Raw genomic sequence first — 18,280 nt, 5'->3', positions numbered from 1 at the left:
TTTCTGGGTTTGAATATTAACCTATCATTTGCATCAGGAGTGGTTTAATTAACATTCATAATTGGGTTAAGTTTGTTTAAAAGCTAGACTGTATGTTCTTTTCATGTCCATGGGGTGATCATACCAGTACTTGGCCATATTGGTGCTCATCTTCTGGTTGTGTAAGTTCAGTACTTGTGTAGGCTACGTAAAACACTATTAAATCTATTGAAACACACTCAGCTGAAATTTTTATTTTAATGTATGCTTTTATTTTAACCTGATGAATACATTCAAAAGTAATACTGTTACCTTGAGTATTTTGAAGCCATAGAGAGTAAGGTCTGTGTGAGAGTGAGCCTTTGGGGGTATTGGGGTATGATGTGAGTAGTGAGGGTAACGCAACTGGGAAGGGGTTAAGCAGCTTTACAGATCCTTCTCCCTTCAGTTCCACTGTAAGTTGGGGTGCTTCCTCTGACCTTGACACGCTTGTGAGCTGGGCTGATGCCAACCTTATGAAGTTTAACCATGCCAAGTGCAAGGTCCTACACCTGGGTCAGAGCAATTCCAGGCACAGCTACAGGTTGGGCAGAGAAGAGATTCAGAGCAGCCCTGCAGAGAAAGACTTGGGGGTGTTGGTTGATGAGAAAAGGAACATGAGCCAGCTTCAGTGTGCGCTCACAGCCCAGAAGCCAACCATATCCTGGGCTGCATCAAACGGAGCGTGACCAGCAGGTCGAAGGAGGTGATCCTGCCCCTCTACTCTGCTCTTGTGAGACCTCACTTGGAGTATTGTGTGCAGTTCTGGTGTCCTCAACGTAAAAAGGACATGGAGCTGTTGGAACAAGTCCAGAGAAGGGCCACGAGGATGATCAGGGGACTGGAGCACCTCCTGTGTGAAGACAGGCTGAGAAAGTTGGGGCTGTTCAGCCTGGAGAAGAGAAGGCTGCGTGGAGACCTCATAGCAGCCTTCCAGTATCTGAAAGGGGGCTATAAGGATGCTGGGGAGGGACTCTTCATTAGGGACTGTAGTGACAGGACAAGAGGTAATAGGTTAAAACTTAAACAGGGGAAGTTTAGATTGGATATAAGGAAGAAGTTCTTTATTGTGAGGGTGGTGAGGCACTGGAATGGGTTGCCCAGGGAGGTTGTGAATGCTCCATCCCTGGCAGTGTTCAAGGCCGTGTTGGATGAGGCCTTGGGTGATGTGGTTTAGTGTGAGGTGTCCCTGCCCATGGCAGGGGGGTTGGAACTGGATGATCTTAAGGTCCCTTCCAACCCTAACTATTCTATGATTCTACGATTCTATGTAATGAGATTGCAAACAGCTGTTAGTAATCACCCCATTATACTCATCCATGAATAACAGGATTGTTTGCTAAAGTGTTGTCCTGGAGTGCCTCTTGGATCTGTGTGGTGCTCTGAGTATAATGTGAACCTGTTGACTAAGGAATTTATTACTTTCAAGCCTATTTGTGCAAGCTTGGGTTTGCAGCCAGGTCCTTTTATAAAGAAAATACTCTAAGGAAGTCTTGCATAACTTTTCAATCGTGATAATTTTATGTTAACACTCGACTGTAAAATGCGATCGGAGCATGCTGCTTCCTGTTAAAATATTCACATTGTGAGTAGCCAGAACTCACAGTAAAGACTAGATCTTTAGCCTGATAGATAAAGATAAGGTTGATCTTGTCTGGGTTTGTATGTGTGTTAGGTTTTGGTCCTTTTGATTGCAGTATTGAATTCGATGAGCATAACTACTCCAGCATTTTGGAGGACCTTTTGCCAAGTCTGCCAAATGTAATAGATGTCCCTTTGCCGCAGTCTCTGTGGGTATTTTTTTAATGGATGCAGAATCAGCATGCAGATTTTAGGGAGGGCGATGAAGAGGGGCAACCCTTGAGTCTAGGTAGGTGTTTTAACTGGAGGCTGGGGGACGAAATGCTGCCGGGCTGCTGTTAGTGTCCTGCTGCAAGAGAAGCTGAGCCCAGCACTTTTCGGAAAGTGACTGTTCGGAGCTGCCAATAAGTTACAAGTTTTTGTTGTGCGAGGGAGCAGTTGTCCAAATAAGCCAGGGCCCTGCTCAGCTCTTGGCATCTGCCAGGGAGAAATGGGAGCGTGGGAGCTGAGTGTGTGATCAGGCACGAAGAGGAGGTGTCTGAACTACCATTTTTACTCAAGTATCTCCTTTTAGAGTCTCTTTTCTAGATATAGAAAGTTTAGAGGAACCCTGCTGTGGCTTCTTGTGTGAGGAAATAAAAGAATTTTTAACACAGTGACTCTATATCTATCAAGCAAATTTCATTTTCGGATTTGGGAATAGAAACTGCATTATTTCTTCCAGGTTCCAGTGTTCATGAGAGTCAGGATAGAAAACAAGTACCTTGTCTCCTCTTGAGTATATTTGTCATAAAAAGGCCAAAAGCTATTTTTCCTGTTACCAGTCTTTGTAACACAGCTTCAGGATTGAATTAATGGGTATTGCACATAGTGGTTTTGTTCTTTTTGTTCTATAGCTGCAGAATTACACTGCATTAGCAGTTTGCATAGAGCTTTCTTGCTTCTCTGGTTTATTCCAGTTGGCAAGAAGGAAATAGTTTGAAGATGTTTGGAAGGAGAGGACAAGAGGATATCAGACATGTTTTAAAGAAGAGCTTGTTCAGTCACTCACTCTTAGATATACGCATTCATATCTTTACCCAGTCTTAATATATGCCTTCAGATCACAGAAATAGTCATTGACTCATCTTCTGGCAAGTATTAGTAAATATGAGATGTAGGTATTATCCTTGCTACATTTCTTAAAAATGCACAAGCGTGCATGGACTTGAGGTGGGCTTGTTTGAACATGCGCTTTCTCTGAGTTTATGGTGTAAAACTAAAGGGTTAATTTCTGTCATATACTAGGAAGCTTAGGTACTGATTCCATCTATTTCATTAACAAGACTTTTCCTTTCAAGTAGGAAAATTAAATCCTTTAGCAAGAAAATAAATTAGAGAATGTATTTCAGGAACCATGGTATGCTTTGTGCAGTGCATGTTATTGTAAGGGCCACAGCCCTGGCCAGACATCTTCAGACATCAAACTGCTGCATCTCTCTGATGTGCTGTTTGATGCACATATTGATGTGCAGTCTGACTACTCCTCTATGATGTGCAATTTCCCTTTCCTAAATTAAATCATTTAAAAGCTACTGAAACGCTATTCTTATTATCTCTGATGTTTGCTAATGTCTTAGAGTCTGTTTGTAATAAGTCTTAAGCAAATTATAGGAGTTTTATGACCTCTGCTCACAAAGAATGTCCTGACATTATCAGTGAATTCTCAGACTTGTTTGCTTAATACTGTGTGTAACCTGTGAGCATCTGATGGCCTGGAGAATCTGATAGGACCTGTTGTTTGTTGTTCTGTGTGTGTTAGAAAGGTGGAAGGAAATTAGGATCAGCTGGATGTGAGCAGCCTGATAGCATCCAGAGGTACTGCTGGCCAATCTTTAAGATAATGCCATATAAGTTTAGTTCAGTAACATCTGCAAGCTCAGAAGGTTCGGGTACTGTGTTGTTATTGTTAAAAGACTCGTGTTATTGCTTTATGTTGGATCTGAGAAACTTGACATATAATTTGAAAAGATTGGGGTGAGGGTTAGATTTTCCAGTTTAATTCTGAAATTAAAACCAGTTTTGTCTTTTTATATGCTGAACAGTCATACTGTTTGTTATACAGAGTAACTGCCTTTTTCAAAGAGGAAACATTTATTATCTGTCTCATCAAAACACTTCTTTCAGTTATGGTATACAAGTCCTCCAGGCCTTCATCTCTCTCTGGTGCCCTTACCATGGCAACTAGAAGAATCAAAAACACTTAGTTAAAAACAAAAAAGCAATGGTTGAGCAGTTTTGGTGTGTGAAGACTGAAGAGTAAGTTCAGCATTGAGGAGCTGCATGAACATACAGAAGGGAGAAGTTCCCTGCAGCTCCCTGAGCGGCCAGGGAAGGTGTTGGGTGCAGCAGTGCCGCACTGCTCCCAGTCGAGTGAAATCATGTGAAACAGTTAGCTAACCAGCAGGAAAGCTTACTACAGGCTTTAGCTAACAGGACTCTGTGTGTAACCTGAGAGGAAATTAGAATCACTGCTTAAACTGCACTGAGGAGTACCTTATATCCACTTTATATCACTGTATTTGAAGAAAAGCTACAGGTCAGAGTGGAAGAAGATGCGCTCTTATACAGAAGACATACTGATACGAGATACATCTTGTTATTGTTACTGATGTAAGAAAATGTTGGAGTAGTCAAATCTATGTATAAAGTGATGAGTTGAACAGCTGAAATATGTAAATATAAAAATGCCCAGTTATTGGAATTTTAATGCCTGGGTTATGTTTTCAGTTTACCAGTGAAAGTTTTGTGTGTCTTGTCAAGACCCATTGAATATGCACATGCTATTTTTACCTATGAAACACGGTTATTTGGAGCTGTTTGGTTTGTTGAGTGCTTCACTGGCAGGATCTCATTATGCTTTGCTTTAACTTCATGTTGGATTTAGACAGCATTTACCAACTCGTCAAGGCTCTGCAGGTTGTTCAGGGCACATCTGGCTCCGCACTGCCATTACATGAGGGCACTGGCTCAGGTCTTAGCCATCCAGATTGCAAAATCAGTGTTGTTTTGCGCTGAGGTTAAAACTGTACTTCTCTCCTGTGCCTCTCTTCCTTCCTGCCTTGTACATGCACACACCCCCTGCCTCCCACGCCAGCTGCTCTTGCCCAGAAAAGAGGGGAGATAACAGTCCAGCTTAGCAACTCATCTATTCAAGGGTCTGCTCCAGCATGCAGGCAGATTCTTCTCAAAAACAAGCAAACCCACCCACACTTGAATTTTTTTCTCTAGCGCTGTTATTTTCAACCCATCAGGACAGAGATGAAGAGTGGTTTGATTAATTTTTTCCTTCTCTTTGCAGTTGTCTGGCTCACTTTGGTTTGTATTGAGTGAACATCCAATATTTTCACACCACCACTCCCTTTTGGGCAGTTTATTTTCTTAAAATATCAAAAGTCCTTTTAGTTCCTCACATATCCGCCTCTCGCATCTCAGCTCCCTCCTCCGGCTTTGGTTTTCTCTGACATCTTTCTGACTTCCTGCTGGGGTCATGACTCTCCTCTCATCACAATAGCTTATTTAATCACATTCTTTCATCATATGACCTGTGCAGCATCTCTTTCACCAGGGGAGATGAGCTCAGCTTGGCACGTCATTTAAGACATGCCACAAAATGTCCCATAAAGATCCCCCTAGCTGTGACAATATCCATAAGAGCCTGGATCGGGGGGCTGGGCAAGTTCAGCATTTTAAGTGAGAGGGAATTTGTGCTCAGGGGAATGCTGTCTGAAATCAAGGATATCCACTGTCCTCGTGAGAAACTAAGAAATCGCATTGCCTAATTTCCATTTCTCATGATCTTTCATACTGGTGTCCTGCACCACAAGTGCAATTGTGAGTTTTTTCTCTGCTTTGTTACATTAAACATGAGTTACCTTTCACTTCTCTCTCATTTCCATTTAGTTTGAACTGTGGTTTCCATTAGATATAAATGCCAACAGTTTCCAGATTGATTCCACCCCCTATCTGCATATATAATCTTCCTGCTGGTTGTTAACTGCTTGGGTTTAGGTTTTTGTTGCCTTCTGGGAGGGGGGGTCTGCACATCCTGTGGTGCTTTTGGGACCATGTTCTTTAGGTTATTCAAATTGTCAAACAATCAGATCCATCTTCCTTTGCCTGATGACTTTCCTATGGTCCTATGTGTATTTGAAGTTATTAATGGTAAATAACACTGATCTGAATTAAATCCCTAATTAATTAATAATAAGTGATAAGGAGATAAAATGCAAGATAACAAAATCTACAAGTTTTCTTTCAGTCATTAGGCTTGTAACTTCTGTCTAACAAAGACATCAACTCAGTCTGGTGAGAGCAGGAAGGGGGTTTCCATTGCAGTACATATGTAAAAGGTAAAGGGCCTTGATTATCTATATTAATTTTTAAGCCTTTTTGCCTGTTAAATAATCCTGGAAAATCATGACTGACGATTTTCCTCCCTGGCTGCAGGGGCATGGGCATCCAGAACACCCTGCAAGAGCTCTGCCCATCATTTGATGGTGCATTGCCACCATGTGTGCTCCCACATTCCCTACTCCTGTGCTTACTGAAAGAAGTTAATTCTGTTTGGAAGTGTTTAAGACCCCTGTCAAGCTGAAATTTTATTTCTTCAAGCATTTTAAATGTTGGCAGCTCCATTCCATCTAGCAAGATGTGTAGCTTTACTCCATGAGTAAACACGAGGGAGGAATGCAGAGCAGCATTTGTGTAAGTGTGGGGATTGCTGGTGCTGTGGGAGTTGGCTGTGCTGAAGATGGCCTTTGCAGAGGAGTTCAGTGCTTCAGGTTTTGATTTAATCATAGGGTATCTCTGGGCTGCTTATCGCAGGAGTAAACATTGCTTCAGCTCACAGGGGGGAACTGGTGTGGACCAGAGTCAAGGAGCCAGAAAAACTGGTGCAGGCTGAGCAGTGTGTGTGGACTGGCTTGCTGTCGATTGAGTCACTGAATCCAGCCCAGATACCCACATGCTTCACTGCAAGTGAAGGGATTATTAGAACTTTACCTGTTTCCCCATATTTATTATTGAGCCCATTTCTTTTTGTTGTAACACAGAAGCTCCCCACCCCTCCCTTTTTTTTCTTTTCATGGCATTAACAAACACTTTGTGTGACTCTTATCTTCTCCCCACCAGCCTTAACTCACTGGCGGTTTTTTTGTGGCCAGCTCCACCCTTTTCCACTTAGGGCACCGGTTGTTTGTATCTGAACTGCGGTCTTGAAGCAGCCTGTCACAAAGCCACATCGGCTCTTTCGGTGAAGGTCTGTCGTCTTCTCCCCAGGCTGCTGCATTTCCAGCACAGGAGTGCTCTCAGGAACAAAATACCAGTTAAGCTCTTTTAAACCTTTCCTTCAGTGGTGGTGATTTGGCTTAGAGACTCAGTGTGAGTGCGTTTGTATGTAGCTAAGTTGAATTAGACCGTGTTTAAAAATGGATTTAAAGTATATAAACTCTGATCAAAAATGGGCAAGAGTGAAAATGGATGAGGGGGTTTCTTTTACTCTTCTGCAGCTTCTAGGCTAACAGCAGTGTTGCTATTAAAGGTAGGGACCTCACATTACTTTTCTAGCTACTTTCCTGTAGACTGACATATCAAACTGTTTGCACCTTACTGTAATTACTCCTGATGTGAGCATGTGCTTTCTCCTCTTACATATTTGCAGTGGTGTGGAGTACTTATAGATTACCTGTATACCATTGTTTTGTCCGTTTACAAAGACACTTGTTTTCCTTATCATTTTATTTCTACTTCTTTTGAGTGAATAAGGAGTACATGGAGAAACCAGTGGTCAACAAACAAGAAACAGCATAGAAAGATATAAACCTGCATACTTCTTAATGTGCTCAGAGATCTGCCTACCAAGCCGAAGAGATTAATACTACAATTTTCTAGCTACATTCTTATTTTGTGCTATATATAGAGATGTGTATACAGGTAAAATAGGTTATTCTAGCAAGTTGGTTATTCTGGTTTTTCTTCTTATGTTGACTGGAAAATACCAGTTGTCAACTAGGACATGCAAATGTTGTTTTGATTCTTAAGAACCCACATCTACACTGTCAGCTCACACTTGGACTGTCCTGAATGAAAACGGAAGTAAGTGAGTCAGAACTGAGGCTTGTAACTTTACTGTTGAGTTTTGGAGAGCCCTAAGGTCTGAGTCAAAAGATTTTGCATCTCAGCTGCTAGAGTTTATGATGTGTATTTGGAAGATGATTGCAACTATTTCTGGAGACACAGTTTTACGATCTTAGAAAGACCTTGACCTAATCATGCAATTAATGACTCAGTAAGAAAAGCTGTATCTGTTCTGCAGGCTGCAGTAGCATGCAAGCCTATCTAAGCTGGTGTAAAAGAGCTGGGTGGAGTTTTAGAAGCAGAAAGTTTAGAATCAGTGGAGTTCTAGAAATGGGTTTAGGAACAGGCTGAGCTGCCCTGTTTATTTTCACTCTAGTAGCTCATGTCTCAGTGCAAGGTGGTGGAATGGCATTCAGAAGATGGGTAAGCTGGAAGCAGACCAGCTTAGGGTAGTTGGGCCAGCAGCTGGTAGGCTTGGCTGTGCAGGAGGTGCTTTGGCTTATGGTATAAATGCAAAACTATGTTTTCCTCTGGTGTAACGCAGTGTAGTTCAGCTTACTGCAGTTTTGGAGACAACCACTTCAGCTGGTAGTAGTGGAGGGGAGTTTGCAGACTGCTGCATATGGAGGTCAGGCTATTGGGTGTGCTCCCAGGTGAATAAAAGCTCTGCTCAGCATCCTCCTAGTTGTGCATCTTGTCTGAAATGTTGCTTTACCTCCTTTCCAAGAGCTGTCAGGGGCCCAGTTTCCTTACCATAGGCTGTTTTCTATGCAAACTTGTAGCAGGATGCTCAAAGCGCTGTTCCAGCACAAACAGGGGGAGGGATACTGGTGCTTAGATGTGCAGGTGAGCTCACTGAAGGCAGAAGGATGCTTGTGCAAACAGAAAATGATTCTCAAGCTGGCAGGGTGGGTTACCCAGGCAGCAGCTTTGCTGTGGCATCCATACAGGCACAGGCAGGGTGGCCCCAAGTCCGGCAGTGGTGCAACCATGTTGATGAGCAGCCATGAGGTGCTGTGCTTCTTGCTTTGGGACTTCGACTCCACTGTAAAAAGTGACTGCTCTTATTGTATCATCTGATGTCTGAAGTTTTAGTGGTTTAAAACAAACAAACTATAAACCCCACAGGTACCCAAAGAGCTATTTAAATCCCAGAGCTGAAACTTTATTGGTTTTGAGCAATGCTGAGCACACAGCTGAATAACATAATTTTTCATTCATCTGACAGTACAGTTTTGTCAGCATTTTCTTGTCAAATACTACATCTGAAATTACTAACGGCCTTTCTGCTTGAAAAATATCAGCTTTGTGCCAGAGCAGAGTGCTTGTCATCTTTCTGAAAACGTCTCTCTGAAGCATGACTTTTACTTGGTCACTTGTGGGCAGTTGCAGTGTAATGCCATATATATATGTTACAGTCTCATGAATTAAAGCAAAACCAAACCACTTGGTCTCCAGGCTGTGCTTAGGTTTTCAGAAGCAGATTCCTGCTGCTGAGTGGGTCAGATGCCAAAATCAAAGCCCTCCATGGTAGTGGTTTTACAGAAATCAGTGTTGTACAGTGAAAGCTCCAATAAATGTTATTCATGTAATGGCTAATATTTAAGGTAAGTTGTTGTCCAGAAGAAGGTGTTGCCCTTCATATAAGCCTGTCCTTCCCAAAGGTGGAAGGTTATGTTAGCACATGAGATGGTTATCTAAGGACATAGAAAAGTCCGAGTTTTAAAGGGCTGTAGCAGTAAACAAAAAGTATTGAAATATTCATAAATATTCATGGAGAAATGTGCATGAGTCATGTGTGACACTGAAAGCTGCAGTCTGCTAGAAAACATGGTTGCATGCTAGCACATGGATAAATAGTGTGCTTTATTTTGATACACTTCATCCATAGCCTCACCTTATTATACCTCATCCCAAACCTCCGTATTTGCTCCTTATGTGTAGTAGTCTCAGCAAGTGTATAGTATATTGCTGTTAACATTAAAGAGCCAAAACAAAGCTCAGAAGAATGACAATAGCATGAAATACAATAAGAAATACAAATCTTTCTGATAAAAATTGCCTGAAATACACTACACTACCATTTTTTGCTGCTATGGAAGCAATATTATTCGTACAGGTTTAAAAAAAGTAAAATCTGAAGATGACTAATAAGAATTTACTGTGAATGCTTTTGCAGATCCTTTTTATAGTCCTTGTTGAATTGAAATGAAAGAGATTTAATGTAATGCAGATAACTGTTTTTCTCCACCTCCTCCCAAGCAAATACTTCCATGAATTTCATGTATTCTGTCTTCCATATGGCCCCCGGGAGACTACAGATGTGCAGTTTCCTTGTGTATGTATTATAAACAAGAGTGAAAGAGCATTTGATCTGTGCAGTGTGAAATGGCAGAGCTCTCTTGCAGGGGGCCTCTTTCAGGAATATTTGAGAAGTAATTGAATATCTTGGAATGACAGAATTTGAAAATGAGTGTTAGTGTAGCTTGCTGCTGAAATATATTGGCCAGTTTTTCTTTCTGCAGTCTTAACAGATCACAGGAACAGAAGGAGAAAGTGCCATAAAACAATGGCTTCGTGGTGAACCATTATCAGAAAAGCGAGCTGGCGTTGGGATGGTGGCTGCTCGGAAGTGTGGTTTATGTGTAGAGGAGTAGGGGGAACCTTCTGTAATGTGGGGGATATCATGTGCAAAGGGCCAAGGACATAACCTCTGTTATTTTATCGAAGTGTTTGCACTTTCAGGCAGGTTGGTAGATCATAAAGGTTGGACCTTGACTCCTTTTTCTATCCACTGTGAGCTGTTTGACCACCAAAATGCTTTCTTCTAGTTAAGTGAAAAATCCTTGTGTCTTCTACAGGGGATTGTCTAAATCCCACACATCCAAATTTCATTCAAACCCACTTTGGTTGTAGTGCGAGTTGCTCAGATTCAGGTACCAGCCAACCATAAGGATTTAAACTGGGATGCCATGGGTGATTCTCAATCATTGTTTACCTGTTCTTGCAGATTGTGATCCTCTGTGTATCCACCTTGTTACCCTGAGGTATGGCAGCATGTTGAACACACAGTGCTGCACTTGAACTTGCACCAAGAGGTGTGCTTTGAGTATGTAAGAAGCTACAGTGCTCTGCAAATGGACCTCTGGTCCTCTCAGAATGAATGTCCCAGACTGGTGGAATCATCCGAACTCAAACTCCTTGCTGCTGTTCTGTGGAAATGATGACTGGGCCCTGCTGTACCTTAAAGGCATGTTTCAGGGATTAGTAAATTAATGCTTGTGAAGCACTTGGATTTACGGTAATTATCTGCCCAGAGAAAATCTGAGATAAGCAATAATTGTCACCTCAACAGAGTATGTGTAGCATGCAAAAAAGGCACAGGGCCACATGCTGAGCCACAAGAAGAGAAAAATACACTAAATTTCTTCCCTAGTGAGAACTAGTCACTGTGTGTCAGATGAGGCATGGGGACAAGACAACTGTGCTATGCTTAAAAGATAGTACCTGTGTATTGCTGCGTGCAATTAGTACCTGTGCGATTATAATCTGTGTGCAAGAGGGGCAAAGAAACATGCTCTGCATGTAGTGACTTCTTGTGGCCACTTTCGAGTTCTGGGCTGGGCACAGTGCTTGTTGGTTTGTCAAGTGAGGATGGCACCCACACTGCCATTGGAACACGTGGAGTCATGGTGATAATGGCCATCCTTGGAGCTGTTTCACAGTCACCTGCTGAAGGATGAAAGTCAGGATGTTTTCTCCAACCACTTGTTGTTTTCCACAAATCCTTATTTCCCTTTCTGGCAATTACCTCCCCATAATTACCTCCCATCAGTTTCTCTTATGTGCTTCTAGTGCTGATGCACCTCCCATACCTCCACTTACTTCCTTTCTCCTTGTCCCAACTAGGTTCCTTTCCTCACTTGATTCCGGGTTTGTTCTTTCCTTTTCCCCATCTGCTCCTTTCACCTGCTGCGTAGATCTTACCTAGAGCAGCTGCTAAAGAGAAAAAGCTGTATTTGCCCATGTATCTTCAGGCCAGCAAGAGGTTGTTTAGTTGTGTGGAGGATGTTGCATGCATAGTCTGGTCTACACCAAGAGATCTGTGTAACAGATCACGGCATAGTCAGTACGCATGAATTTTAGAGGCTGTACTTGTGGAAATCTGGTGAGTCTCGGGTACAAATGATCCCAACAAGATTACTCCAAGAAAGAGCATGACTGTCTGAAAGCTTGGGTATTAAAGTGTAGTTATAGATGCTAAGCTGTCCAACTGGGAGGCCATATCAAGCAGAGTCTTGAAGATGTTTTATTGGGGTGGCACTCTCTCAAAACCTGTTGATGAAGTGGCTATGTCATGAGATTGGTGGATTTTACCCAACAAAGTGGGTGTTTTGGAGCACTGAATTAAAATTCAGTGAAAAATTACATTTACCATGTAGAACTGTTTTCTGTTCTTTAACTGAAAGCATGTACTGTGATAAGGAAGGCAAACTGAAAGGAGCAATTACATACAGGGAATAGCCTGGAGTTATAATAGGAGTCAGCTGTGTGGTTAAAGACACCAAATGTCTTTCTGTAATGAACCAGCAAGAGCATTCGCAGTACACCTCAGCTCGTGTTGTGTGCAGCTTTGCATACTGCTGATTCAGACAAAAGCTGGAAGCTGCTGCCAGGAAATCATGAGAGGGTTAGAAAATATAATCCATAAGGAAATTCTGAGGGAACTGAATTTACTTAGTCTAGAAATGTCGGGACTGGAGCAGTCCTAGGACAGGTGTTTGTTGTGGATAGTGGTTAATCTGTCATCTGGAAGGAACAGGCTTTGTCCACAGTGCATAGTGGATTAAATTTGATACTGTGAAAAGCTTTCTCATGATGTATTCTGCAAGAGTTTATTTCTTGGACTTCCAGACATTTTCTACAAGGGGGAAGGTGTTTTCCCTCTGGGAGAAGGAGAGAAATAGGGAGGAGGTGACATCCCAACTTCCCTTCTATTTTTTTACATGTCTGTGATACTACTTGAGCGTGAATGAGCTCCAGTTTTCCAGTTGTTTATAACTTTATCACAAGTTGGATGGATTTTCAGAAGGATTACTGAATTAAAAGAACATCCAGCACTAAAAGCTGATTGAATGTCAAGTACCTCTTCCAAAATATGAGAAACTCTTTAATTATTGATAAAAATTGGTTTTGTTGTTATTTACAAAAATACATTTTATTTTGTTAGCACTCTGTGACCGAATTCCTTCCTCCCGCCCCCAAAATTGCCAGTACTTAACATACAAAGTTTAGGTCGAATGGTTAAAAGTTTGGCAAACTTATAAGCAGATAAAAACAAGGTCTAGGGGGAAGTTTCGTGTAGCATTAATAACAGGCAAAGCTACCAGCCCCACCTATAATTTACATCTATCAAAGCCAGGTTGCCTTGATGATTCTCAAATGTTTCTACAGGCTTTTAGAGAAGATCTGGAATGCCTTATTCAGGAACAGATGAAGAAGGGCAATAACCCCACTGGACTGCTTGCGTTACAGCAGATTGCTGACTACATTACAGCAAGCTCTTTTGCAGGTTTTTCCGCATCGTCACTCAGTAAGTGAATTATACGTATAATTGCACTTTTGCTCTTCCTTTTTTTATTATCAGCAGGATTTAGTAATGCTGGGTTTTCCTCTTTCTTTGAATGAAAGTTCTGTCAAAGCTTGCTTCAGCTGTGAAGAAGTACAGATGGTGGCCTTAACTTTGCTTTTCAGGCTTCTTTCTCTCAAATTCCTTGATTTGTGTGGTGATATCCAAGATGTTTGGCATCCTCACACTCGGTTATTCTAGAATTTGCTAATAAAAGTTAAACTGAAGTAGGGAACAAAACACTGTGCCTTGTTACTATTAGCTGTTTAACATGAGCACAAACTGAGATGTGAAATACATACCTGTTAAGATTGTTTATTTTCCTACTCTTGCATATAAATTGTTATTTAAGAAAAAGAGGGGAAAGAATAGACTGTCAAAGTGAATCATTACATAAACAGCTCCCACAGTTAAAAACAGGTTGTAGTATGCACTCTAGTTACAAAGATGTCGCTAGGATCTTGCAGTAAACACCCAAGTTCTTCTTTCCAAGTCATGAAGAGCTGAAACATTAAAGTCAATTTGAATACTGTGGGTGGACATCATATGGGAGCTTACAAGTACAGCAGCAGCTGTCAGCATTCAGAATCTTTTGAGAACTGGTCCCAAAATGACACTTTGGAGTTCATTTAACAAAACAAGTAGAAGAGAACAACAGAGAATCCAAATAATCTCATCCCCATGTCTCTGTTTGGTTAGTGAGACTGTGGGTCCAGCTGTTGCGTCTGCTGTGTTTGCCCAGGGACTCAGACAGGCAGCCTAATCTCCAAGTGCATACTCTTATTTGTTGAAAACCAAAATGATTTTTAGCTCTTCTGGTTGTAACTTTCCCTGTAAGCAAAGGTTGGAGCTCTCAAAGGGATATCATACATTCACGAAGGGGAAAGAGACATGTTTGTGTAATCACAGTTCAAAGAAATAGCTTGATCTCAATAATTTGACTGTTAAGAAGTGATCTAAGTGTTTGAGAACTCTCGTTTCTTCATTAGGACTAAATTTAAGTGCTAAGACTGAAACATCTTTTCAGATTAGTTTTACTGGTGTCACAAGTCCAGCAGGAGTGTGTTCTCCTGTCATTTTCAAAGTAATCTGTAAAAATACTTCATTAGTGACAAATGTCTTATAGCACAGTTCCAGTCTTAAATAGGATGTTGAATTAGGAGAGAGCTTCAAATCTGAGTGGTGTTTCAAAGGAAACCTTTATTTCACTTCTCTTGTCTTTGAAAAAGAGATGAAAACTGAAATTTGGGGTATGATTGCTGCTTAAAATAACAGAGGGTTTGGTAGAGATCTTAGAAATCCCAGCAGTGCAGTTCCAGTGTATGGATTGTTGGTACTGCTATGCTACCAATCAAAATACATGCCTTCTGGAAAGTCATGGTATAACTAGGAGTTATTTAATTGTCCAACTGGTCATCATCTCTTTGGTTTTTAATCTGTTTTTCAGGCCATGGGATGATTACACCCATCAATGATCTACCTGGGGTAGATACCTCCTCGTTTGTTAAGGGAGAAAAACTTACTCGCTGCAAGTTAGCCAGTTTATACAGATTGGCAGACTTGTTTGGGTGGGCACATTTGCCAAATGCCTATATCACAGTAAGTATTTTAGAGACCAAAACCTGGAATCTTACCTACTCATTCAGTTGAACTTCCCCCCTGAATAATCCGTATTCAAAAATAGATCATTAATCCATTTTCTTCCTCCTTTGCAGGTAAGAGTGAGCAAAGAACATGACCATATTCTAATCATTCCAAGAGGTCTGTCCTTTTCTGAAGCTTCAGCTTCTAATTTGGTATGTGATTCACCTGCTGCAATAACCAGCAAGGCTTAACCTGTTACCTAAAAAACTTTAGTAGCTGCTGAAATGGTCTTCTAAACTATAATCATGCTGTTATTTGGGTTTTAATGTTTACCCACCAGATGAAAAGCTGATGAACTATTTAGATACTAGCATCCTTTGTCCTCAGCATTTCTTCTTGGGTTTAGGTTCGCTTTCTGGTGCTTTGTCTTCAGCTTCAATGTGGAGCAGCAACGTTTTTTTTTTCCCATCTGATGAAGCTCATCAAATATCCTCAGTGGAACAACAATTTTTTTTATAACCTGACAATATGGTAATACATATGAAATGACTCTGCAGGAGTAGTGTTAGTAGAGTCAGCTCTTATCTTTATACGTGGGGAAATAAAGTTGAATAATCTTCTCCAGGCCAAACAGAGGAGCTGGGTGAAGTTACAGACTGGCATTTAGGCAGTGGTAGCTGCTAAATCATGAATCTTTTGGTGCAGAACCTGCCATATGTTCTCCATGTCAGTATGTATCTGTAAAGAAACTACCTCCTTGAAAGGGGTAGCAGATTGAGACTGATAGCATTACACCAGCAAACACAGAACCAAAGTACAAACAAGAGAACAAGACCTGGCATAACCCTGCTGTTGTTTTTTGCAGATCCTGAAATTATTATTTTAATGTTCCCATGAAATTAAAAATTCCCTGTGCATTTAATTTTCTTATTGGAAATTTCTCAGAGTCTGAACTGTCTTCATCTTTAAAATGTAGGAAATGTTAATGAAATTGTTTTGAAAGTCAGAAACAAGGAAAGGTCAGTTAGACCAAAGAGGAATATATATTGTAGCAGTGTCTTACCTTCCATGGCTGGACTTCCAACAGCTATCAAGGGTTTGGACAGCAGGATGGTTTATTGACACACAGAGTCATGGTTTCTCCTATTTTTTTAATGCTCTGACCCATAAATATGTGGGGGGAAATTTGGTACCAAGTGAGAAAGTTGTCAGGTTTTGCAAACTGTTTTAATTACTGTTCCTTTGTTTGACTTTTCCAGGTTAAAGTAAACATCCTGGGAGATGTAGTTGACCAGGGAAGTACAAGTCTCAGTATTGACAATGCAGGATTCAGTCCACATGTGGCCATCTACTCCACACGCCCTGATGTCAGATGTGTAATACACATACATACCCCTGCAACAGCAGCTGTAAGTCTTCTTTCTCACATAAAAAGTAAAAGAAAGCAGGTTTACCTCATAACTTAGAGCACATTTCTGAATCTGAATCACTGCTCACAGCAGTTTTGGTTTTGTTCTAGCATTGACTCTCCACTGGTCAAGAAAGGTGTGAGGTTATCAAATAAACGGAGAAAGAGGGCTAGGCCAGCACAGTGAAATGGGTGCTCAGGTACAAGTGTACTTGGGTTAGGCGCTGTAAAGTACATAGTTTACACGGGATTCATTTATAGCATCTTAGCCCATATAATGTGCTGTATGCATCATCATTTGTGGAAAAGCTTTTGGATTCTCTGCTTTTCTGCATCATTTGCATTCTGCAACTTCATTTTTAAGTGGCTTAATTAGTAGTTATGTTCAGTTTGGATTACCTCGCTATTAAAAATCATAGTTAACATAGAAGCTTAAAACAGTCTGTATAACAATGATAAAATTGTAAGGAGACTTGAAAGAATTGGTTTGAGATAAATAGATAAATTCATATTATTTTATATTTAAATGCATATACATGCATTCCTTGACTGCGGAGAAAAAAAGGAATAACTTCTTTTATACTAGCTTTCTGAAGTTATAAATGTGGGAAAGAAGGAAGAAACATTAAGTAGGCTTATACTGACAATTATACATAGATACAAATCACAGCAATTAACTTAGCTGGGATAATTTGTCTTTTCTTGACTGTTCCTAGGTTGGGTAGCAGCAGCTCTGTCACCCTATTGCAAGTTAGATGGGGGGGGGGGGGAAGCAAAAAAAAAGTATTGTTTCTAAGCTTAAACTATAAAGAGTTTGTATGTCCTCTAGCAATACATCCTGCTAAGGCTTGGGTGGTTGAGATGTGGGGCTTAAGGATTGCATTTTTTGCTAATTATGAGTAAGTAATTAATTTTCTTGAAACAGGTTTCATCTATGAAGTGTGGCATCCTTCCAATATCACAGGAGGCTCTGATTCTGGGAGATGTTGCTTATTACAACTACCAGGGATCTCTTGATGAGCAGGAAGAGCGAATTCAGCTTCAGAAAGTTCTTGGACCCAGTTGCAAGGTATTCAACCTCATTCACGCTCTTCATAAACCATTTTCATGTACTGTGACAGTTTCTACCATTTAACATTAGTGTCTTCATTTACTAGGTATTAGTATTGAGAAACCATGGTGTGGTAGCACTAGGAGAGACACTGGAAGAAGCATTCCACTATATTTTCAATGTGCAACTGGCCTGTGAAACACAGGTGAGAGAGAATTTATCTGTATCTTGTTTCAATGATTTCTGCTGTTGAGTTATAAATTACATCCAGATGGGAAGAGCTCTAATATTGCAGAATATTTGTGATTGTGGAATCCAGTAATCATATACCAAGTCAGAGAAATTGGAACAATCAGGAAAAGAGAAGGAAGAGCACAAATACAGTCTTCCTAGAAAGAGTGTCACTTTAAGTGACACTCTGAAGGATACAGGTTTTGTTCCATGCTGTGGAGAGTGAGCTTCATGCAGAGAATCTGTTGGATAATAGATTCAGTGGTGCTCTCTGCATGTGGGAAGCATGTGTTAAGATCTCTTGACATCCAGCTTGTTTATCAAAGCTGAATGTTGTGACAAGAAAAGAAGCTTCTTACTATGATCACAAATATTTGTAAAACCAAATAAACGAAAGGTCTTTGGAGCAATGGTAGAGGATAGGGTATTTGAAAAGAATGTGCATCCCAAATTATTTCTGTTTTGTCAGGTACCTAGTTAAGTATCTAGATATTATTTATAACGTGGGGAGAAGGGTCCTCACCTTCTATAACTCTTGAACACACCCCCAGAAACTTCATCCCTTTGCTCTTACTTGTTATCCAGTGACCCTGTCCTCCCAAGTAGGTGATTGGAGGTGCAAATGGCAGTCTCCCACTCCTTTCCTCCCTTTTCCTGATAT

The 18,280-nt window shown here is 40.9% G+C and overlaps 1 protein-coding gene across 5 annotated transcripts in view; it reads left to right on the top strand.

Annotated features, from left to right (window-relative positions):
* The window catches only part of ADD3 (adducin 3), a 100,953-nt gene that overhangs the window by 73,226 nt on the left and 9,447 nt on the right, over positions 1–18,280 (top strand). For all 5 annotated transcript variants that reach the window (XM_061458803.1, XM_061458798.1, XM_061458801.1 and 2 more), the window contains 6 exons: positions 13,171–13,309; positions 14,793–14,944; positions 15,061–15,141; positions 16,189–16,338; positions 17,263–17,406; positions 17,495–17,593. In XM_061458803.1, the coding sequence (XP_061314787.1) occupies positions 13,171–13,309; positions 14,793–14,944; positions 15,061–15,141; positions 16,189–16,338; positions 17,263–17,406; positions 17,495–17,593 (765 nt within the window). The remainder of the gene's footprint in view (positions 1–13,170; positions 13,310–14,792; positions 14,945–15,060; positions 15,142–16,188; positions 16,339–17,262; positions 17,407–17,494; positions 17,594–18,280) is intronic.

The sequence above is a fragment of the Pezoporus flaviventris genome, unplaced genomic scaffold, assembly GCF_033815535.1.
Source record: "Pezoporus flaviventris isolate CSIRO_AGI_PZ_B2104156 unplaced genomic scaffold, CSIRO_AGI_Pfla_v1 ptg000029l, whole genome shotgun sequence".
In the NCBI taxonomy this organism is placed as follows: domain Eukaryota; kingdom Metazoa; phylum Chordata; class Aves; order Psittaciformes; family Psittacidae; genus Pezoporus; species Pezoporus flaviventris.
Note: the sequence above shows the minus strand (reverse complement) of the source record. Positions and strands in the feature narration are given on the sequence as shown.